Source organism: Chiloscyllium punctatum, chromosome 40, assembly GCF_047496795.1.
Source record: "Chiloscyllium punctatum isolate Juve2018m chromosome 40, sChiPun1.3, whole genome shotgun sequence".
Classification (NCBI taxonomy): domain Eukaryota; kingdom Metazoa; phylum Chordata; class Chondrichthyes; order Orectolobiformes; family Hemiscylliidae; genus Chiloscyllium; species Chiloscyllium punctatum.
Genome location: NC_092778.1, coordinates 49011568 through 49037187, shown reverse-complemented (window position 1 = coordinate 49037187; position 25620 = coordinate 49011568). Strand labels below are relative to the sequence as shown.

General features: G+C 39.8%; 1 protein-coding gene across 2 annotated transcripts in view; it reads left to right on the top strand.

Moving 5' to 3' along the window:
• The window catches only part of prkar1b (protein kinase, cAMP-dependent, regulatory, type I, beta), a 202919-nt gene that overhangs the window by 38267 nt on the left and 139032 nt on the right, over positions 1–25620 (top strand). For both annotated transcript variants that reach the window (XM_072559834.1, XM_072559835.1), the window contains exon 3: positions 24003–24173. In XM_072559834.1, coding sequence (XP_072415935.1) covers positions 24003–24173 — 171 coding nt within the window. The remainder of the gene's footprint in view (positions 1–24002; positions 24174–25620) is intronic.

Here is a 25620-nt window from a genome sequence, read left to right as displayed (position 1 = left end):
TGTGGACATATGTATGGCATGACCAAATGTACAGACCATCAAATCATTTATGAATAAAGTATATTTTTGAAATTAAAAAAAACTGCCAGAAATGTTTGCCCTTGTTTGCACGCTGGGCACTGTTTCATCAACATGTCTGTCAGCATCCAATCCTGGCCACTGGACATAACTTCTCGCCAAACCTTCCTTCTGTTTTCTGGGTGTAACTTCATTGCTTTTTGCACTGTGATGCAGTGGGAACAAATTATTGAAGGGCCAAGAGGTTGAAGAAGCAAAGAAAATGAGCATCTCTTTCTCTTACTCACCACATTGTACCAACATCCTGTTTTGTCAAACTGAAATATATCTAATTATTTGGTGTATTTCATTTCAGCCCCCATCCCTTTCCACTCCAGAAAAAGTAATTTCAGATGAGTTGCATAATAAACTGAGTTAAACAGTTCTTAAGTACTGAGTTGCATGTATATCTTTGCTTAAATTTAGATGAGTTTGACAATTTAAACCGTGGATTAGAGCAAATCTTTTTAAATGAAATATAAACCAAAAAAGTTGAAGTCTTTTATTCGTGGTGGCAAGTTTAGAACCTGGGGCTTAAGCAACTGAATAGACAGATCAGCACACTTTCAAAAGTTAAAATGAGTACTAGTTTAATTAACTTGGCTTGCATTTCCTTTTGAGTTTCACTGTTTGAGGAAGTGATGTCATTGAGGCTAACAAGTTAATGACAGAATTCACAGCGAAAGGTAAGATAAATGGTCTTGGGTGCAATATGAGTGTGCCCATCTCTTCGCCAGAAGGTCAGGTTCAAATTCCACCTTTATGACTACTAGGGACTGAATAACGTTTTTAAAAAGGGCGAAACAAGACTGGTGTGTGTTAGAATGTAACTAAGTTAATAACTTCTATGCACCAAGAAAGTTGGTCTCAGTCTCTATCCCACCAGTCAGCTTAGATTCAAATACATTTTAACAGCAATTGATGCTTTGCTTTGTTAAGGTGAACCCTATAATCAGTGGAAAATTGGAGTGGATACAGACATCTTTGCCAATAAAAAGACAATGTGTGGCATTGATACTGCCAATTTCTATTAGAGCAAGATCAGATGTGAAATATTTGCTCATCATTTGGATGCTGAGGGAAGTTTGGTAATTACATTGAAATTGAAAGATAACATTGAAAATTCTACTGAATTGAATGATCTACTAAATGCATATGAGTAGTGGTCAGACTTAAAGTTTAAAAAGCAGGATGCATTTTCAATAGAAGAAATGGTGTGGAATTTAACAGACCATATATAGGGCTTGATTTTTCGTGTGTTAGCTCCATGAAGTGTAACAAGAGACCTTGGAATGTGGGTTCATAGCTCCTTGAAAATGGAGTTGCAGGTAGATAGTGAAGAAGGCGTTTGGTATGCTTTCCTTTATTGGTCAGAGTATCATATTGCGGCTGTACAGGACATTGGTTAGGCCACTATTGAAATATTGCGTGCAATTCTGTTCTTCCTATCGGAAAGATGTTGTGAAACTTGAAAGGGTTGAGAAAAGATTTACAAGGATGTTGCCAGGGTTGGAGGATTGGAGCTGTAGGGAGAGGCTGAACAGGCTGGGGCTGTTGTCCCTGGAGTGTCCGAGGCTGTGGGTGACCTTATAGAGGTTTACATAGAACACAGAACAACACAGCGCAGAACAGGCCCATTGGCTCTCGATGTTGTGCCAACCTGTGAACTATTCTCAGCTTGTCTCCCTACACTATCCTATCATTATCCATGTGCTTAACTAAGGATTGTTTAAATCTCCCTAATGTGGCTGAGTTGACTACATTAGCAGGTAGGGCATTCCATGCCCTTACCACTCTCTGCATAAATAAAACCTGCCTCTGACATCTGTCTTAAATCTATCACCCCTCAATTTGTAATTATGACCCCTCGTACAAGCTGACATCATCATCCTAGGAAAAAGCCTTTCACTGTCTACCCTGTCTAATCCTCTGATCAACTTGTATGTCTTTATCAAATCCCCTCTTAGCTGCCTTCTTTCCATTGAGAACAGGTTCATGTCTCTCAGCCTTTACTCATAAGACCCTCCCTCCAGACCAGGCAACATCCTGGTAAATCTCCTCTGCACCTTTTCCAATGTTTCCACATCCTTTCCAAAATATGGGGACCAGAACTGTACACAATATTCCAAGTGTGGTCGCAGTAGCGTTTTGTATAGTTGCAGCATGTATATTGCGGCACTGGAACTCAATCCCTCTACGAATGAAACCTAACACACCGCATGCCTTCTTAACAGCACTATCCACCTGGGTTGCAACTTTGAGGGATTTATGTACATGGACTCCAAGATCCCTCTGTACATCCACACTACTAAGAATCTTTCCATTGACTCAGTACTTGGCCTTCTTGTTATTCTTCCCAAAGTGCATCACCTCACGTTTAGCTGCATTGAACTCTATTTGCCACCCCTCAACCCAATTCTGCAGTTTATCCAAGTCCCCCTACAACCTGTAACATTCTTCCAAGCTGTCCACTACTCCACTGACTTTAGTGTCGTCTGCAAATTTACGAATCCATCCACCTATACCTGCATCTAAGTCATTTATAAAAATGACAAACAGCAGTGGTCCCAAAACAGATCCTTGTGGCAGACCACTAGTAACCGGACTGCCTTCTTTCAGAAAGCCAGTTTCTAATCCAAACTGCTAAATCACCCTCAATTTCATGCTTCTGCAATTTCTCCAATAGCCTACCATATGGAATCTTATCAAAGGCTTTATTGAAGTCCATGTATACCACGTCAACTGCTCTACCCTCATCTACATGCTTGGTCATTTTCTCAAAAAACTCAATGAGGTTTGTGAGACACGACCTGCCCTTGACGAAACCATGTTGACTATCTGAAATCAAATTGTTGCTTGCTAGATGATTATAAATCTTATCTCTTATAATCCTTTCTAACAACAGAAGTAAGGCTCACTGGTCTATAATTACCTGAGTTATCTCTACTGTCCTTCTTGAACAAGAGCACAACATTTGCAATCCTCCAATCCTCTGGTACTAAGCCTGTAAACAATGCCGACTCAAATATCAAAGCCAAAGGCTTTGCTATCTCCTCCCGAGCTTCCCAGAGAATCCTTGGATAAATCGCATCCGGCCAAGGGGACTTGTCTACTTTCACTCCTTCTCGAATTGATAACACCTGTTTGTAACTAACCTCGATCCTTTCTATCTAATATCTCGTACCCCATTCTTCTCCTCTACAATATTCTCCTTTTCCTGAGTGAAAACTGATGAGAAATGTTTGTTTAACACCTCTCCGATCTCCACAGGGTCCACACTCCACTTCCCACTTCTGTCTTCGACTGGCCCTATTCCTCCCCAATTATCTTTAATTCCTCACATACCTATAGATAGCTTTGGGGTTCTCCTTTATTCTATTTGCTAAAGACTGCTCGTGTCCTCTCTTTGGTCTCCTTAACTCTCTCTTTAAATCCTTCCTAGCTGATCTGTAAATTTTCATCGCCTCATCTGAACCATCTTGCCTCATCAACACACAAGCCTCCTTCTTCTTCTTCTTAACAAGAGATGCAATTTCTGTAGTAAACCACTGTTCCCTTACCTTATCACTTCTTCCCTGCCTGACAGGGACATAACTATCAAGGACACTCAATATCTGTTCCTTAAACCAGCTCCATATTTCCACTGTCTGCATCCCCTGCATTTTGCTACCCCATTCTATGCATCCTAATTCTTGCCTAATTGCATTATAATTACTCTTGCCCCATCGATTACTCATGAGGGGCATGGATAGGATAAATAGACAGTCTCTTCCCTGGGGTAGGGGAGTCCAGAACTAGAGGACATAGGTTTAGGTGAGAGGAGAAAGATATAAAGGGGACCTAAGGAGCAACGTTTTCACACAGAGGGTAGTGTGTGTATGGAATGAACTGCCAGAGGAAGTGGTGGAGGCTGGTACAATTGCAACATTTTAAGATGCATCTGGATGGGTATATGAACATGACGGGTTTGGAGGATTTGGGCCGGGTGCTGGCAAGTGGGACTAAATTGGGTCGGGATGTCTGGTCGGCTTGGCAGGTTGGACTGAAGGGTCTGTTTCCGTGTTGTACATCCCTATGACTCTATATGCAAGATTGCAGAAATTATACTTTGAAATTCATAATTGAGTACTTGCTTTTAAATTATTGGATTATCTAAGTTGTTGAACATTAGACTCTGAGTATCAACTAGAGTCAGATTGTAAGAAAAAAAACATGTTTTTTATCATAGATAATTAAAGGAAGCTTCATCTCATCATGTGCGTAAATGCATTCAATCACACTCATGCATGTCCACCCTATGGGGAGTAACTTGGCTAAACGTTACCTGACTTTTCTGAATAGTAAAGAGTGAAGTAACGTCAAGGAATTTGGGAATTGTACCTACTTCAGATTTGTTGACCGCTAATGTAGAAATTAGTAGAGTGGTGATTCCCCATTTAGAAAAACGTTGGGGTGAACCATTTTATTCACAGTGTTCAATGAAATTCCTTCACTGAGCAAACCAAATATAAAAAAGGCTCACAGGGAGCTAGGCATGCAACATGACGAGATGTGACTTTTTGGGAAGTCTATCAATTTACAATTTACACAATCTAGATGTTAAAAGAATACAAGAGCCAGTCCTAACGTTTCTAATCAGAATATTAATTTCATGCTGTTGACATCAGGAGCTGGAGCTTAATGTGAAACAAAGCTAATTATCTTAAATTTACATTGGCACTTTGCCCATCCATCTTCTAGCAAGTTAAAAATCCAACCAAAGGTTGTTGAAGGAAGGAACAACGAGTACACGAAATTTATAGCTGACATAACTGTGAGTAAAGTAAAAAAAAAAATTGAAGGACTCCATCATTACCTATAGTGAGTATCTTGTCGTGTTTTAAGAAGACTTGTAGCTCAGGTTGAGGTTTTGGATGTAGGTTTGCTCGCTGAGCTGAAAGGTTCATTTCCAGATGTTTCGTTACCCTACTAGGTAACATCTTCAGTGGGCCTCATGCGAAGCAATGCTGAAAATTCCTGCTTTCTATTTATTATGTTTGGGTTTCTTTTGGTTGGTGATCTCATTTCCTGTGGTGAAGTTGCTTCTTGTTCCTTTTCTCAGGAGGTGGTAGATGGGGTCTAACTCGATGTTTGTTGATAGAGTTCCAGTTGGAATGCCATGTTTCTCGGAATTCTCGTGCGTGTCTTTGTTTAGCTTGTCCTAGGATAGATGTATTGTCCCAGTCGAAGTGGTGTCCTTCCTCATCCATATGTGAGGATATTAGTGAGAGAGGGTCATGTCTTTTTGTGGCTAGTTGGTGTTCATGTATTCTGGTGGCTAGTTTTCTGCCTGTTTGTTCAATATAGTGTTTGTTATAGTCCTTGCACAGTATTTTGTAAATGATGTTAGTTTTGCTCATTGCCATTAAAGGGTCTTTCATTAGCAAGAGACTTCACAAAGCAATGGGGAGGTCTGGGATAAGGGGCGAAAACACTGATCTTGCATTTTGCAAGAATAGTAAATAAGTTTAGTCATTCTGTAATAACATATTGAGCAGAGTGAAAGTTGATAAAGTACCCGCTGTTCAGGATTATGGAGTTTGTCAGTGATGAATTTAGAGATATGTGTGAAAATATCAACATTGTCATCATGAACACAACAGCAGAAAGTCTCTTTCGTCATGGAGTGTGAAAATAATCAAATAGTAATATAGGTTGTTTTGCTATAACATGGCAGTTGCATTCCTCTGCCACCCTGTGCTATGGCAAATCGCTGTGTAGAAGATCGCTGTAGAAAGTCACCATATCTACTCTGTAGAAAGTTCATGTTATCCAAACACTCATCAATTGTGTTATAGCCACTTTGTGTATTAGACCCGAACATCCTATCGATGAGATGTTTAATGAAACAGAAATAGACAAATTTAAGTTGTACATTAACACCTGTTCAAGCATGGGCTGTTGATATCCATTTAAGCAAGATAAGCATAACTAAAACTGGATTGCTTTGGCGGAGTGAACGGAATGTAAGTGGTAGTTAATAAAGACATGTTGAATGGAATAAATATTTTGCTTCTATCAGCATGGTAGAGGACACAAAAAATCTGAAAATAGCTGTAGATTGGGAGGTGAAAGGGAGAGAAGAACTTACTGTTTCTCCCTTGTGATCATAGTCTTTCAAAGCAAATTGATGATGCTGCAGGCTGATAAAACTGCAGGTTCAGATGGACTTCATGTGGCTCATGAAATAGTAGATGGGTCAGAGTGGATTTTCCAAAATTTGCCTGATTTTTTTGGAAAAGTTTTTTCTGACTGGAAAGTAGTAAATATAACCCCACCCTTCAAGAAGGGAGGCTGACAGAAAACTGGAAACTATAGGCCAGTTAGTTTGACAGTCTGTTGAGGGGAAGTGTTAGAATAGATCATTAGTGCTTATAGCTGGATTATTCAAAAACATTTCAAGTAAATGGGAAGGGTCAGCATGGTATTTGTTAAAGCAAAATTGTATTTGACTAATTTATTAGTTATGAGAAAGTAATGTGTGCTGTGGGTAAGGGGAAGCCTGTGGATGCACTGTATTTAGATTTCCAGAAGGTATTTGATAAGGGGCTGCATCAAAGATTATTGTGCAAAATGAAAGCTACTTGTCTAGAGGGTAACATGTTTAATATGGATGAAAAGCTGGCTGGTTGGTTGCTTAACAGAAAGCCATATTGATAAATGGAGGAATTGGCAGGATGTGGAGTCTTGCAGCGGTCTGTGCTGGGGTCTCATGTGTTTTAACAATTTATTTTAATAACTTTGAGGAGAGCAAACATGTTACCGCTAAATTTGCAGACAGCACCAAGATAAATCAGATGTGCAGAAGGATCTTGGGGTTCAAGTCCATAGCTCCCTGAAAGTGGTCATGCATGTAGACAGGGTGGTAAAGAGGGAATATAGCATGATTGCCTATATTGGTTGGGGTACTGAGTACCAGAGTCAGGATGTCATGTTGTAGCTTTATAAGACTTTGGTTTGCCTCTGCTTAGAGTACTTTGTTCTATTCCATTCACCACATGAAAGGAAAGATATATGGAGGCTTTGGAAAGGGTGCAGAAGATGTTTGCCAGGATGCTTCCTGGATTACAGGGAAGAGATAGAAGGAGAGATTAAAAAAATGGATTGTTTTCTGTGGAGCAGCAGAGGCTGAGGGAAAACTCGATAGAAGTCGATAAAATTATGAGATGCATAGATGGGGTTGACAGTCAGAATTGTTTTCCCAGAGTTGAAATGTCTAATACTGGAGCCATGGATTTAAGGAGAGATGGGGAAAGTTCAAAGGAAATATGACAGGCAAGGATTTTACACAGAAAGTGATGGGAGTCTGGAATGCGCTGCCAGGAGTGGTGGAGGCAGGTACAATATGGGGCATTTAAAGGACTTTTAAATAAGCACATGAATATGTAAGGATTGGAGGGATATGGACCATGAACAAGCAGAAGGGGTTAGTTTAATTTGGTGTTATGTTTGGGACAACATCGCGGACTGAAGGGCCTGTTCGTGTGCTATGTTCTAAGTCAAAAGTATGTTGTGAAAAATACCTGAGCTTGGAGACAGATTGTGAGTGGACAAGAATCTGGTAATTCTGGTACAATATGGGAAAATACAAACTTGATCTCTTTTGTATGAAGAATGAAACAAAACAGATGACCTAAAATAGGGAACAACCTCAGAACTGCACAGAGATCTAGGTGTTCTAATGCATGAGTCACAAAATGTTTGTATGCAGATACAAGAAGTGCTAAACAAGGTAATTGGATGCTCTCCTTTATTATGAAAGGAATTGAACGTAAAAGTAACGATGCTTTATTTAAATAGCGCATTGGTGTGACCACATCTCAAATAGATTAGATTACTTAGTGTGGAAACAGGCCCTTCAGCCCAACAAATCCACACCGACCCGCCGAAGCGAAACCCACCAAGACCCATTCCCCTACATTTACCCCTTCACCTAACATTACGGGTAATTTAACTTGGCCAATTCACCTAAGCTGCACATTTTTTGGACTGTGGGAGGAAACCGGAGCACCCGGAGGAAACCCACGCAGACACTGGGAGAACGTGCAAACTCCACACAGAGTTGCCTGAGGCGGAATTGAACCTGGGTCTCTGGCGCTGTGAGGCAGCAGTGCTAACTACTGTGTCCTGTTTTAGTTTCCTTGTTTAAGAAAGGATGTAGATGCGTTGTAGTTAGTTCAGGGTGTGAGTTAACCTGTAACTCTTGGAATGCCACAGGGATCTGTGATGGGGACACAATTATTTTCAAGTTATATTGATGATTTGGATGACAAGTTATTATCAGGAAGATAATACAATTGAATGTATTATCACTATGTTTGCAAATGACAAAAGTAGATGGAAAAGCAAACAGTGAGGATGACACGAGGAATGTACAGAGTGGATAGGTTAAGTCAGTGAGCAAAATCTTGGCAGGTCGAATATAATGTGGACGGTTGTGAGGTTATGTATTTTGGAAGGAAGAATAGAAGAGATGAATATTATTTGAATGGCATAAGTTTGCAGAAAGCTGCAACACAAAGGGGTTTGGGGGCCCCTGTGTATGAATCACAAAAAGGGATGGCAAATGGAATGTTGGCCTTTTATTTCAAAGAAAATCGAGGGAGAGAAAATTGGGAGTTCTTACTAAGACTATGCAAAGCATCGGTCATATTACCGTGAAAATGCAACAAACAGTTTTGGTCCCCTTTATCGAAAGAATTGGCATTAGCAGTAGTCTCAGGAAGGTTCACCAGGCTGTTAGTTATTGGTATGGAGGGATTTTTTTCCTGAGAAAAGGTTTAGGCTTATACATTAGAGTTGAGCAGAATGACAGAAGATCTGAATTGTAGGAACTAAGATTCTTACGGGGCTTGACAATATATGCACAGAGGGTGTACTTCCTTGTGGGAGTGTTTAGGACGAGAGGGCAAAATCCAAGAGAAAGAGCCCCCCCAAATGTTAGGACTGAGATAAAGAGTAATTTCTTGTGAGGGTTCTGAATCTGTGGAATCAAGGCTGCATCAATGTGTATTAAAAGCTGAGGCATTGGCGGTAGTCTCAGGAAGGTTCGCCAGGTTGATTGGTTGATTTTAGCTTCCCCTCCCTTCCCCTTTTCCAAAGGTTGTGTCATTTGACAGTCCTGTTGCTGGAGCCATCAAGACTACCTCTCCCAGATATGAGATGATGAATAGGCAAAACGGACATGTCAGACTTCGACTTCAAACCACTTCAAGTCCATTTCAACAAAAAGTCTGAAGTATTATCCTAGAGGCAGAAATATGTGGTTTCCAGTATGGTGCTGAGGAAATATGTGTTTTGTTTACAGTGCAACCTTTCAGATGAGAGTTGATATTACAAAAGCAGATGACATGGTCAGTTGTAATACCTTCAGTGGGACTTTGCATAACAATTGAAGGTAGACAAGCAGGAGGCTGGAAGGACACAGCAAGTCACTTGAATTTCGGCATCTGCAGTTTTTTGATCATATGCAAATTGATTGCTGCATTCTCTGCACTGCAACAATGTCAGCATTTCAAAAATACTGAATTGGCTGTAAAAGCATTTATAAGACAATCTGAGATCACAAGAGGTGCTACAAAAATGTAAGGTCTGTCTTTCTTTTAGCACAGATTGAAGAAATATTGATAAGCTACTACAGCTGATAACCTGAATTCTACAGAAAGCTTTAGAAACTCTACAGATAATGTACAGAAGAGATCAGATGAACGCAAACAGGTACTTGATGCACTTTTAGAAGTGTTATTAACAATCCTTTTTGAAGAAGCAAAATATTAGAATTATAAAGGAAATTTATTTCCATTCTTGTCCCCCAAAATTAACATAAATGATCAGTTGTTAACAAGATCAATGAAAATTCCATAATGACGCCAGAGAACTTTTCCCAAACAAATTAAGAATTAATAACATGATATATATTAATTGATTTCAGGTGTGGTCAATGTCTTTGTCACAGTTCCTAATCAAGTAAAACTATGAACAAATTCGGAAGTCCACTTGTTGCATGGAGCACACAGTTCACTCCTGAAATCAAGTGGCAGTGTGGGGTTGAATTTGATTTTAGAATTTCATCATCTTAAAATAGACTTGGAAGTAAAGTATTTTTTCAAGTATATGTTCCCAATACGATGAGTTTAAAAAAAGCAGAGTTTGGTTTGGTTCTGGCAAATTAAGCATGGCACTTCAGAGTGTGTTATTATTGGTTATCTGCTAACAATAACCATAACATAATCTGGTTTTAGCTAATTATAGGAAATGTCCAGAAAATATTGATGATAAAAATGGGGGGGGGAACGCTGAATGAATTTCACTGACTGAGAAGGGACCTAGAACAGATGGATTACCTTTTCTCATCTCACAGCCAAGAAATAATGGAGCGATCACGGTGTTTGGAGAATCTATTGTTCAGACATAAACTGAGATTTCCCCTTGGGGAAAACATTCTAGTTTATTCTGGAGTTGACGGGGTTGGTTTATGAGAGAGACCGACTAGACTGGGATTATATTGATTGGAATTCAGAAGAATGACGGGGGAGTCTTAAACATCTAAAATTATGAAGGTAATAAATAAGATAGATGTAGAGAGGATGGTTCCACTGGTGGGTGAAACTGGAATAAGAGGGCAGAGCCTCAGAATTCGTGGGAGCAGATTTAGGACTGAATTGAGGAGGAACTTCTTCACCCAGAGAGTTTCCTACCCAGTGAAGTAGTTGAGGCTTTCTCATTGAATGGTTTTAAGGCTAAGATAGACAATTTTTGAACCGTTATGGAATTAAGGGTTATGGTGAAAGAGTGGTGAAGTGGAGCTGAGGCCACAAAATGATCAGCCATGATTTTATTGAATGGCAGAGCAGGCTGAAAGGGCCAGAAGGCCTACTCCTAGTTCTCACGGTTTTACGTAAAGAAATGCATACTGAATGAGAGAAAATAAGTTTTGTAAATAAACATTAAAAACAATGCAAATAACATATTTCAGGACCAAGATATAGTTAATTTGTGAGGGAATTGAAGTTAATACAAAGATGGAGTGGTGAGGACCCTGTGACAGACAGCAACACCTGAAGGGCAGGGACTCTCCCTACATTCTATGTGATCTAACCTTGTTAACCAGTTGACTGTGAGGATCCTTGTCAAACGCCTTGGTGGAGCCCATATAGATCGAGTCCACTACTCTGCCCTCATCAATTCTCTTCATTCTTTCTTGGAAAAAAAAACTCAATCAGGTGAGTGAGACATGATTTCCCACATGCAGAGCCACATTGACTATCCCAAATCAGTTCTAGCCGATCTAAATACATGGAATCCTGAGGGACAGGATTTACCTCCAACAACTTGCCCTCCACCGATGTCAGGCTCAAAAGTCTATAGTTGCTTTTCCTTACCACCCTTCTTAAATAGTGGCACCACATTAGCCAACTTCCAGTCTTCCAGCACCTCACCTGTGACTATCGATGATACAAGTACCTCAGAAAGGGACCAGCAACAGCATCCCTGGCTTCCCACAGAGTTCTAGGTTACACCTGATCAGATCCTAGGGACTTATCCACCTTTGTGCATTCAGCGCCACCTCATCTGTAATATGGGCATTTTTCAAGATACCTCCATCTATTTACCCACATTCCATGTCTTCCATGTCCTTATCTACAGTAAACACTGATGCAAAATACTCCATTTAGTATCTTCCCCATCTCCTGCGGTTCCGCACATGGGCTACTTTGCTGATCTTTGTGGGGTCCTATTCTCTCCCTAGTTACCCGCATGTCCTTAATGGTATTTATAAAAACCCTTTGGATTCTCCTTAACCCTATTTGCCAAAGCTATCTCATGTCCCGTTTTTGTTCTCCTGATTTCCCTCCTAAGTATACTCCTACTGGCTTTATACTCTTCTAAAGAGTCACTCAATCTCTGCTGTCTATGCATGACATACGTCTCTGTCGTTTTCTTACCCAAAACCTCAATTTCTCTAGTCATCCAGCATTCTCTGCACCTACCAGCCTTTCCTTTCACCCTAACAGTAACTTACTGTCTCTGGACTCTCGCTATCTCACTTCTGAAGACCTTCTATTTTTCAGCCATCCCTTTACCTGCGAACATCTACCCCAATCAGCTTTTGAAAGCCTAATACCGTAAAAATTGGCCTTCCTCCAATTTAGAACTTCAACTTTTAGATCCTACGTGTCCTTTTCCATCGCTATTTTAAAACTAATAGAATTATGGTTGCTGGCTCCAAAATGCTCCCCCCACTGACACCTCCGTTACCTGCACTTTTGCACCTTCTCTGGTGGGTACATCTGTAAATCCGTTTTTAAGATTAGCATTAGTCTGACCATTGTGGCACAGATGGTCTCACACAGGGCAGCTCACACCTTAAATGCATTACCTGGGCTGACATGACATCAATTGTTAAAGTTCACTTGAGGATATAACTTTTTAACAAAGTTCTGCGATATACATATTAAAGAACTGAAACCAACATGTTCATTCTGAAAGATGAGAGACTTAACAAATGATACAGTTTTTTTTTCAATATATAATTTGTTACATCACATTGTAAACATTTGCTATAAATTCTGTCTCTTACGGTCTTATATTGCGCAAACACTTGATGAAGGAGCAGTGCTCTGAAAGCTAGTGCTTCCCAGTAAACCTGTTGTGAGATTTTTAACTTTCGATAGCTGGAGCTGACATTATACTGCATAGCATTCTCCTATCCTGTAACAATTCCATGGTTTGGTGAAGTTTGATTTAAAAACAGCAGTTTTGAGTTTGGATGCCATTTTGGCGTAATAAATGTATATATGGGTGGTAAAGAGCTATTATCATTAGACTGTTAATCCAGAGGCACCGGTCATGTTTTGGGGAACCAGGTTTAAATCCTCCTGTGGCAGATGGTGGAATTTGAATTCAGTGCAATCTGGTATGGGATTTGAACGATGACCATTACTGGTTGTTGGAAAAACCCATCTGGTTCACTGGTGTCCTTTTTTTTTAGTGAAGGAAACTGCCCTCCTAATCTTTGGCTGCACGTTACTCCAGGCTGTCAGTAATGTGATTGACTCTTAAATGCCTTCAGGGCAATAAGGGACATGCAATAAATGCTAGCTTAACCAATGATGCCTTCATTGTGTGATCAAATGTTTTTTTAAAAAGTATTGTTTGACATTTCTTTGACTCTGAAAGTACTTTTTTCCACAGAACAGCATCAGATAGTCAGTGATCTTATTTGGGTGGAAGCACTTGTGGATGATTTGTTAGTCTATGAATATAGTAGAATAACCCATCATTGACCATGATCAGAATGTAGTGGAACTAGGATAGAGAGAGCTTGCCAGATGAAACTGAGCAAGAAAAAAGAAATTAAAGATGACTGAAGTCAAGCATATGTACTAACAGCAAAGGATGTCTCCGTAGTCCTGATGAAATGGGAGCTGAAGTAGCGCTGTAACAACCAGCAGACATGAAAGTAGTGCAAGTATTTGTTGATTTTGTGAAGTACCTGGAAAGATTTTTGCCTAATTTGTGAAGAGTGTGAATTTCTCTGCGTGCTCACTGCAAAGGATAATCATTGGTATTAGGACCTGGAATAATAGCAAGCTTTCACTCGCATCAAGTGAGTTGTGATAACAACAACACCGGATATCACAAAGTTAGCAATGAAGTCATCCATAATATGCTCGTGAGACAGGAATTAGAGCAACAGTCCTGCTACAAGGCAACCAGTTGCATTTTCATCCAAAATGGTAGCAAAGTGAGGCATTTCTCAGAGAAGGAACATTAATTCCAGCAAGTAGCACATGCCAGCCAAATTGTCAACATCAGCTCTTAGACAAAGACACTGACTTGTTCAATGACAGACAGAAGTGGGGGACACTGGAATGTCCAATTTTGTTTGAAAGTGATAACATTCATTATGGACAATGCATATGGGAAATGGTAGGTGCAAATAATTTACTAGTTCAGTTAAAGCAGACCCACCATTCCCATGTTTGGTTAAGGAAAGGTTAAAAGCAGACATGCAATTGGCGCAAGATTAAAATCTATGCGCACACTCAGTAGGTTTCTCTGACATTCCCTGAATAGTCACTGAAAACTAAGGTTAGTACCCAGAAATAGTAGTTCATGCTGGAAAGAATCCTTCAAGTCCTCAATGTCGTCTCTACACTTCCAACCTAAGGTCCTCCACTTCAGTGAACGTTGATCTCTGGAATTTACACTGGCTGTCTGCCCTAAATCCTTCATTTTTATCTTTTTTTCTGGATCATCCCAAACTGTGGTGCCTTGCTATTGTTAGTTCTGACTCATCTGCCGAGCCTGTGTCCTTTTGTTATAGGTTCCAGTGCCCTTTGGCCAGTAGTATTACCTTATTACTCTTCCAACAAATACGGATTAAGATCTTATGTCACATCCCTTGTCTTCCTCTGAGCTGATCTAGTTTTAACCAGCCCAAGCCAGCAGCTGGGGCTTGAGTTCCTTCATAAGTTGCTGACTTTGTGTGAGCAGTCCCTGGCCAACAATACAAACTTTGATATCTTCTGCTTGATGGAAGAGGGTAGAAGAGAATATAACCAGGGTGTTGGTCTTTGATTATGTTGGTTGCTTTCCCAATGCAGTGGACAGTCTAGATGAAGTAATGGATAGCAGGCTGGTTGCGTGATGGACAGGGCTCTGTTCACAACTGTGTAGTTTCTTGTGGTCTTGGGAAGACCAGTTGCCATGGGATGCTTTCTGTGTGAATCTATAAAAAGTATGTTAGAGTCCTTATTGACATGCTGAGTTTCCTTAAAGGTATTGCTGCACTTTCCTGACTGTAGTGTCAAACTGGGAGGATCAGCACAGATTGTTCATGATCATCATTCTCAAGAACTTAACACTCACCATTTCCCGAGCCATGCACTCATCCCTGGATAACAAGGACTTCCAAGTCAGACTCCTACTCATCGACTACAGCTCCACCTTCAACACCATATAGTGCCCTCCAGATTAATCTCGAAACTCCAAGACTGAGCTGTATCCTCTGCAACTGGATCCCCACCCCGCCACCCCCAATGCATTCTCAGTATCCTACTGTACTCCCTGTACATCCACACCTGTGTAGCCAAATTCTGAATGAACACCATCTACAAGTTTGCTGTCAACACCTGATGTCAAACAACGATGAGTCAGAATACAGGGCACAAATAGAGAGCTTGGTATTGTGGTACACGCTTAATGTTGGCAAAACAAAAGAACTGATCATTGACTTCAGGAGAAAAGAAGAATGGAAACATGCCCCCATCTACATCACCATAGCTGAGGATGGAGAGAGTCGAGAACATGCAGTTTCTGGGAGTAACGATAACTGACAATTTGACCTGGAGTTAACAAGCAGATGTGATGCTCCAGAAGGTGCAACAATGCCCCTTCTTCCTCGGGTGGCTTAGGAAATTTGGCATGTTCATAAGGACCCTCTGCAGATACATCATAGAATTCATACAGCCTGGTATGGCAACTGCTCTGCCCATGACCAGAAGAAACTGCAGAATATTGTGTGCAGAGCTCAGACTATTATGGAAGCCAATCTCCCATCCATGGACTCCATTTACACTCCTCGTTGCAGCACAAAGTCAGCCAATGTCACCGAAGAATCATATCGTCCGGATAATGCTCCCTTGCAACCTCTTCTGTCAGTCAGAAGATTCAGAAGCTTAAATACATGCACCAACAGCTTCAAGAACTGCTTCTTTTCAGTTGTTGTTAGACTAATGAATAGACTCTAACTTCAAATCCTGTTGATCTTGATCTGCATACCTCCTGTGCAGTTGTAATCTGTACGCCTCACTCTGCCTAAGCACCCTATGATCTATATGTCTTTGTTTGCTATGATGTGCTGTACTGCTCACAAACAAAGCTTTTCACTGTACTTAGGTACACATGATTGCAATAATTTAAATTAAGTAAAACCTCGGCCATCAGCACTTTTAACATCATTGACGCATATAATGGCGTGCCCTCCACTCCACTTCCTGGTCAACGAGCAGCTCCTTTTTATTTAGCTGACATAGTGAGATTCTTGGCTTTTCACCATGCCGTAAGCCCATCTATCTCCTTCCTGTATTCTGTCTCATTGATCTGACCTGACAATGGTGGTGTCATCAGCAAATTTTCTAAATGGAGTTGGTGCAGAATTTGGCCGCATAGTTGTGAGTGTATAAGGAAGTATAGTAGCGGGCTAAGTATGCAGGATCGCACACCTAAGTATGCGTATTATCACTGAGGAGGTATTGTTGCCTATCCTTAATTGACTTTGGTCTGTTGGTCAGGAAGTCAAGAATCCAGTTACAGAATGGAGAGCAGAGACTGAGGTCCTAGAATTTGAAGATGAGTTTGTTTGGAATGATGGTGTCGAAGGTGGAGCTGTAATCGATATGTAGGAGCCTGATGCAGATATCTTTGTTGTCCAGATATTCCAGGGATGAATGCAGAGCCAGGGAGATGGTGTCTACCATGGACCTGTTGTGCCAACAATTGACGTGTGAGGGATCAAGGCAATCTGGGAGGCTGGAGTTGATGTGAGTCATGACCAACCTCCTCAAGCATGTCATAACGATGTTAGAGCCACTGGGTGTGTGGTAGTCATTGAGGCATGTTGCATGATTTATCTTTTGCACTGGGATGATGGTCACTTTAAAAAAAGTGTCAAGCTTCTTTGCAGACAACCAGTCCCTATCTATGAAGTTTCTTTTGCTATCAAAAATGAATGAGCTTTGTTACAATCTCCATGTATGATTATAAATTATCATTGCAGCTGTTAGCACACTCAGGATAAATTTCTAAGTAGTCGTCATGCTGAGTCAGACCATTTTCCTCTTCCTCATCACCGGCGTTGCAAGTCAATTTTAGTCAGTTAAATGTGGCACTCTTCTTCAAAAGTATAAAATTACATGAATGTGGAACAACAAAGACTGCATTTAACCAAGGCTGATCTGAACACTGATTATTCTGAAAGATAGTTGGACAAAAACAAATTATACATATATGTGAATAAATCCATGCTCATATTGCATCATAATTTTGTATCAATTGCAATAAAATCTTAGGATGGAAATTTTCAACAATGGCATCACCATGACTAATGTGACTTGGAGATGTTAGAAAAACTGCTTTGAATGTATATGTGAACACAGAATTTTTCCCTTACATTTTCTTTCCACTCACTTGACTTCTGCTCACTTTATTCCATTGTAATACCAAGTTAATTACATTTCTGGCTCCTTGTGTGTCTTTTTAGACACTTTTTTTTTCAGAATTCATTTTGCTTCCAGTACAGAAGGGAGTAGAGCACTGGATTTGAAGCAAAAAGAAAAATTGCAAGAAGAGTTGCAGCATCAGTGGAGAGCAAGGAGAGTTAACATTTCCGGTCCAGTGACCCTTTTTTAGAACCGTCCTAAGGAAGGATCACTGGACCCGGAAACATCAACGGATTTCTTGCCACAGATGCTGCCAGATCTGCTGTGTTTTTCCAGCAACTTCTGATTTTGTTTCCAGTTTCCTGCACCAGGAGTTCTTTTGTGTTTAAAAAAATCAATAGCTTCAATTTTTACTGAAATGGGCTAAACTCAGTTTTGTTCTTGCCAACGAATGCTTGAAATACAGTGACAACCCTGTGAACAAGGCAAATACACATGATTGAGGATTTACAAAGATGAAATATGATCAGCAATAAAGTTACATACTATTCTGACTTTTTGGAAACAGTAATTTCATTTGTTTCTGTTTGAGAGAGTTTGACTACTAATACTTGTAACCCCTGTAATCAAAAACAGTTCTTTTTAGCATCTTTTTTCCTGTCACTTCCACTGTTTCTTGCAACTAATGTTCGGATCATGTGGATTTTTTTGGATCGTTTTAATCTTTGTGATATTTTACACACTATCTTTTTTTTTGAATTAGCAGAAGACATTTAGAAATTTACAAAAGTTTTTTTTTAATTGTAATTTTCTTATTGTTACTGGTCCAAACACCAGTTTTCACCTGGACCCTTGTCCAGAACCCAACCCACCCTGGGTAAGAACTGTTTTTTTGATTCTACAAACAAGGTAGGAGCAAGAATTGACTTTTTGGCCCTTCCAGCCTGCTGTGCTATTCAGTGTGATCATGGCTATCTGTTTCAGTGCCATATTCCCACTTTCTGTCCATATCTGTTGATGTCCTTAATGACTAAAAGTTTGTCAGACTCTTTCTTGTGTATATACTCACTATCTAGCCTGCGCAACCCTCTGTCATAAAAAATTCCATATGTTGCTTTTTACCCTGGTTCTAGAATTGGCAGACAAGGAGAATCATTCTCCCTATATCCAATCTGACTAGCCAGTTGGAATTTTATATATTTTCAATCCAATCCACTGTCACTCTTCTAAACTCTAACCAACCTAAGCCCAGTCAAACAAATCTTTCCACATCAGACAGTCTAGCCATCCCTGGTATCAGGCTAGTGAACCTTCATTGTGCTTCATCTCCAATAATTATATCCTAGCTTGAGTAGTGAGATCACACCTGTGAATAGTCCTCCAGGTGTGGCCTTCCCAAGACGCTGTATGTGTGTAGTGAGACTTCCCTACTTCTGAACTCAAATCCTCTTGCAATGAAGGTCCAACATATTATTTGCTTTTCTAATTGCTTGCTGTACCTGCCTGTTTTACTTCCATTGATTCGTGTCCAAGGACGTACAGATCTTTCTGTACATCCACATCGCCCATTCTGTCACCATTTAAATAATATTACACCTTTCATTCTGAAATGTCAAGTGTATAGCTTCACATTTATCCAGATTATTGCATCAACCATGTGTTAGCCCACAAACTGAATTTCTCTTCTGCCCTAAAGATTTTTTTTCCATCCTTCTCAAACTCTGAATCCTACCTCATTTTGGGTCATCAGCAAACTTGGAAATATTGCATTTGAACCCCTCACCAACGTCATTTCTAAATGTTGTGAACAGCTGAACCCTATGGGACAGCATTGGTCACTGTCTGCCACCTTGAAGAAAAGGCATTTTTTCCCCATTCTGTTTCAGTTTGGGAACCAGTTCTCAGTGAATGCCAATATATTAGCCCCAACCTTGTGTACTTTAATTTTACCACTAGCCTACTTTATCGGATCTTACCGAAAGCCTTACTGAAAGCCAAATACGACATATCAACTGGATTCCCTTATCTATTCTATTGGGAACATATTCAGAGCTCCATAGATTAATTTATTATGATTTCTGTTTCATAAACTCAACTTTGATATGTTCTGGAATGCTTTGGAAGTAATCGGTTATCTCGATTTTTAAAATAGACTTGAGCATTTCCTCACTCATGATGTTAGGCTAACTGGTCTTTTTCTTCTCTCCCTCCTTTTTTGTAATGAGTATTACATTTGCCACTCTCCAATCTGTGGAACCTGTTCCATAGTCTATACATTTTTGGAAGATGACCTGCAATGCATTCAATATTTCCAAGGTCACTTTGTTAAGTACTCTGTGATGCAGATTGTCAGGCCCTAATGAATTGTCAGCCTTTAACCTCATAAGTACATTTTTTTTTCTTGTGCTTATACTGGTTTACTTCCGTTCCTCCCTCTCGGTAGACCTTTGGTTCCTTTGCATTTCTAGGTAAAGTTGTGTTCCAAAAAACATACGTTTCATTCTTCTGCCATTTCTTTGTTGCTTATTATAATTTAGCTCATTTCTGACTGTAAGGGACTGGCATTTATTTTTGCTTATCTTTTTGTCTTTATGTTTTAGAAACCGACTACCAATTAAACAAAACACCCAGTTAACATTATGATGAATGCAGAGTCAGGAAAGAACTGTGGTCTTAGATATTTTAATTAATCTGTTTGGACATATTATGATACACCTCCGGAGCAGGTGGGTCTTGAACCTGTACCATCCGGCCTACAAGTCGGAACACTACCACTACACCACAAAATCCTCAATAACTCAGCTCTTTTTTTGATCCGGAGATACTTTTATGCACCACTGCCTTTTTTATTGCCCAACCATCAAATCACTGTTGCTTTTTATTCCCTTGTATCTTTCCATTGCTGCAATATCTGTTTCAAACTAAATCCCCAATTGACACGTAAAGACCGTCATGGGTAGTATAATGATATCAAAATTGGGGGAAGCACTGCTCTTAAACGCAGAAGTCCAATGAATGTGACCTGCTGTCAACCAACTCTGGTGCTGATCTGTTCGAGCCATACGGGGACTAATCTGTCTAATTCTGACTGTTCTACTCTCTTTGTAAAAATAAGTTGTACTCTTATAATGGCACCTAGTCAGAAAAAGAACATTTCATATTCTCACTATTATACAGAGTACAACCTTCTGCAGATTTTCCGTAGAGGCAATCACATAAGGTGAGGACTAATATCTACCCACTTAAGCTGAGATTTCTTTCCTCTTCAGCATCTACTTTAAGATGGTTCAATCTAACTTAAGCCATTTTGCATTATCTCTTTTTAAGACTGATTGCTAGATAGATAATGAATGTAACATTTCAGTGGTTTGGCTATTTTATTCTCCTTTTTTTGTGTATGGTTTCTCCTAAGATTGTGGACCAAGAGAATGCAGTGTGACTAATGTCAATGAGATCAAGGTCTGGTGATTTCAACAAATAATTCAGGAGTCAAAAATATGATTCAGTTTTCAAAGCCAATTGTGTACTACTGATTTGAAAGAGATTTTATTCTAAATCTAATTTACTTCGATATTAGCTAACTTTAAAACTATTACACGGTTAAAATTGGGCCCTTGGTATTAGCTGTGGTACAGTTGTACAGTTTTGTTTGAGAATTGGAGATTTATGGTGCTGAAGCCCATTTCGAGTCGTAGAGCCGTACAGCATGAAAACTGCCCCTTTGATTCAAGATATCCTAAATTAATCTAATTCAATTTGGCAGCATATCCCTCTAAACCCTTCCTATTCATAGACCCATCCAGATGCCTTTTGAATGTTGAAATTCACCACTTCCTCGGGCAAGTCATTGCATACACACCCATCTCTACATGAAAATGTTGTCCCTTTTAAATCTTTCCCCTTTCACGTTTAAACCTATGCCCTCTAGTTTTGAACTCCCCTACCCTGGGGGAGAAGACCTTGTCTATTTACCCAATCCACACCCCTCATGACTTCATAAACCTCTATGAGGTCACCCCTCTGCTTCTGACACTGCTGCCTATTCAGCCTCTTCCTATAACCCAAAGCCTCCAACCCTTGAGAATTAAGTCTTTTTAGCAGACATATCTGGGTTATTTTGGGAATGCAACACTGCCATCAGGCATTGCCTTTTGGGTGAGGTAATTAACCAAGGACCAGTCAGCGGCTCATACTTGTCAGAGTTGAATAGGGTAATAATTTCTCAACCAGCACGTTGTTTCGGAAATTGCTGCTGCCAGTGTCTACAGTTTAATAGATGGAATAATTGATAATAGCCTCAGATGAGGAAAGCAGGTTGTATAAATCCAAGTCTTTCTTTGCTTTGTCTGTACAACCTCTCAAATCATGTGGTTTGGAGCTTGTTGCCATGAAAAGGGTAATGATGCAGTCGAGAGGGTATAGTTCAGATTCGTTTTACATGTTGTCTGGTATGGAAAAAATACAAATGCAAAGAAGATTCTGAAAAGTGGGATTTTTGGTGAGAGCAGCTAAGATTATACAAAGTAAAAAATCGCACAACACCAGGTTATAGTCCAACAGGTTTAATTGGAAGTACTAGCTTTCGGAGTGCTGCTGCTTCATCAGGTGGTTGTGGAGTATAAGTTTGCAAGACACACAATTGAGAGCAAAAGTTTACAATGTGATGTAACTGAAATTATACATTGAAAAAGACCTGGGTTGTTTGAGTCTCTTGTCTGTTAGAATGACCATGTTAGTTTCACTTCTTTCATATGTAAATCGCAAAACTTTTTTAAAAAAAAGCTACATTCTCAGGTTAACAGTAACAATTGGTGTCAGCCCAGATAATGTGTTGAAGGTGTTCGCCTCCTGTGTGATGTTGTCTGTGCCATAATGTTTAGATTGATTCTAATCACCCTAGTTAACAGAGTCTTATATGGATTAATGCAGTTGTTGAGCAAAGTACAATGTAACTCTGCAAGTACAAATTGTTGGTGTGTGTGTGTATAGGGGTCTAAGTCTGTGAGAGGTTGCATGTGTGAGTGTAGGAGTATGTAGAATGCCTTGATAGCAATTTTAGAATTGTACACAAATGGAGAAGAGTACTTGGAACAGACTGTTTTCAATAATTTGACAAGTCTAGAACAAAGTAAACATGAATTTAAGACTAAATGGAAATAATTGAAGACAGATTGTGAACTGTTTTACATGATTGACCTTAAACTGGATTGCACTGCCTGAGTTAGCAATTTAAAGCAAAAAAATTTGTTAAGAGAAGAATGTAGTTACATCAACAAGAGAGTACAGAAATATTGGAACGGAATTGGCGCAAGGTGTCAAATTAATTTTATTTCGAGGGCTACTTCATGGCTACTGAGTCAGTCTTTTCCTTCTCACTACATCCTCCTTGTTCCTCCAACTTGCAATCTTTTTACTCATCTCTCCTCTGCATCATTCCCCTGCACATGCTTAAAGTTGCCTTTTGTGCCTCCCAGTTTATAGTCTCCTTGCCCTCCCCTTGTAGACTGCATCTCCAGCCCTGGCTAGCATAACACCCCTTCCTAATAAACTTTGCTGACAGCATGCTAGCGATCCAGTCATCACTGCTATTCACTTTCCAAACTGCTTAGTGCTGTTTTAGGCTGTTTCAGTTTCCAGTTTTGTTTCCGATTGTCTGTTTGTCATTAGTGAACCTGAAATTAAAGAGACACCTCCTCCGTGGTGCTGTTTGAATCACAAATGGGGCAGCTTTGCTCTAAGTGGTAACTCTGTGATGGATTTATTCAAATTGTAGAATCTCAGAATCTTTAAAGTATGGAAAAAGGCCACTGACCTGTCGAGTCTGCACTGAACTTCCAAAGAGCATCTCACTCAGACCTAGCCCCACCCTATCTTCATAACCCCTCATTTATCATGGTTAATCCATTTAGCCTGCACATCCCTGGACAATGCAGAACAACACAGCGTAGCCAATCCACCTAACGCCACAAATTTGGATGGAAACCAGTGGGAACTCTTACAGACGTGGAGAGAATGTGCAAACCCCGTAGTCACCCAAGCATGGAATCAAATTCTGCTAACCACTGAGTCACTGTGCCATTGTGGGCATTTTGGGACCTTAAAATGATGAGCTTTGTGTGCTCACTTTGTGCTTTGAGGACTGACAGGTGCAAGGCATGAGCAATGCTGCTTGTATTTGAAATCATTGGTTGGGATGAAAGGTCTGTTTCTGTCATAATTTCTGGAGAGGCAACAAGAATCAATGCATTATTGATTTTTATGATTTCTACTTTATTGTCACTTGTCCTCAATTACAAAAGCATGGGATTACAATGAAAGGTTTTCCATGTCACCAAGCACAGGGCCATCTTAGGCACAAAAAAACTTAGGTATAAGGTGGAAGGAAATAAGGAACAATGTTAAAAGTTAACCATCACAATTACTTTTTGTAAAGCATAAAAAAAGTTAAAAGTTAAACATGACTTTTTTTTTGTATAAGTTGAAAAATAAGAAATTAAGCTAAAAGCTGAAAGAGGTTGTGAATTGAGGCACAATTGGTAACCAAAACAAAGGACAAGGAATGACTGTCTTGTTGCTGAATGGCACAGTAACTGCTTTATTCATTGTTATCTTAGATGAAAGATTTTCTGTCTTTACTGTTTTTTGGAATATGAGAAACTCCTTTTGGACCACTTTTTGATCTATTTTGATAAAGTAGATTTTCTTATGGAAACACCTTTTTTTTTTCTCATTTAATTGTAGGAAGAAGGTAAACAAATCTTGGCTCGCCAGAAGTCCAATTCTCAATCAGACTCTCATGATGATGAGATCTCACCACCACCTCCAAATCCAGTTGTAAAAGCAAGACATAGAAGAGGTGGTGTCAGTGCTGAAGTATATACTGAAGAAGATGCAGTATCCTATGTTCGAAAGGTATGATATATTTCATCAGAGAATGCAACTCAAAGTTGATGGAGTATTATTAATTTGATTCATAGATGAGCTGTTTTGAAATATTTTGATATTTTGACACAGTTCTTCAAATGTTTACTTGGAGAAAGCTCTGTGGGGATTAGTGCTGAGCCATTCCAGCTTGCGATTTCTTTTGATAATTTGGGCTTCAATGTAGACCATGTGATGAAGAGCTTCTGGGTGACACACTAATTGGTAGGGTTGTAAGTACTAAGGATAGCTGTAAACTGCAGGAGGAAAACAGCAGACTGGTCAGTTGAGCAGAATATGGCAAATGGAATAATGTGAGGTAATGCACTCAGAAGGGACTAACAAGGCAACGGTTACATTTTGAATGGTAGCATGCTGGAATGTAGTGAATATCATCGTGTGCGTATTCACGGATCCCTGACGGTAGCAGGGTAAATAGACAAAGTGGTAAGAAGGTATATAGCATACTTACCTTTATTAGTTGGGACATGGAATACAAGAGCAAGTTATGTTAAAATGATATAAAATGCTGGTTGGGCCACAAAACAAGATTCTGGATAATCCAAGATGGAGGCCGTGAAAAGTTTCTGGCTGTAACAGCTGCTCATTTTATTGAGGTATTTTAGCTGTTGGAAGTGATTTCCTCGAATTCCAGGAGCAGCAATTACTGTTGCATTGTTTTGGAACTTTGGAAAAAGAAAAGTCAAAACAATAACAGTTTTAAAAGGGAGAAGAACAAAGGGAGCACATGGTGAAGTCCGTGCAGGAGAGAGAGAGAGAGAAAGAAACTGACACAGCAGCGAACCTGCACAGTTACTGCCTTTGCTGTTGAAATTCATGTATCACTTGACATCTGAGTGTGTCTGGGAAAATTGACAAACAGTGAAATTCACAACTGATCTTGGAGGAACTGTTGGTCGAAGTTCACAGCACAGAAGCAGATAAGTAAATTGTTGTTTTTAAGTGGGACCTACAGAAAGTCTGCAGTAGTGAGTAGAGTGGGTTCTTTCTTGAGTATATGTTGTTTGAGATATGTTGTTGATTAAACTTAAAATATAGGCCATAACTATTAATTTAACCTGGGGCCGTGTATTGTGGAGGAATAAGACGGTGTTATTTTCTGGGTCTGTAGATTGTGAAGGAGCAAAAATGCCCTTTAGTAGAGTGATATGTACTACTTGTTAGATGTGGGAGGTTAAAGAGAGTTTAAGGGTTATTGTGGATTACATCTGCAATAAATGCTGTTGGTCGCAAATCTTATCAGATCAAATGGATCGGTTGGAAAAACAGTTAGAAGCAATGAGGAATTTGCAACAGCAACAGTATGTGATGGATGGCAGTTATAGGAAGGGGGAAAATCTCATACAGTCACAGTCCAGGAAAGGTAAGAGGGGTAGGCAGCTAGTGCAGGAGCCTTCTCTGGCTATACCCATTTCAA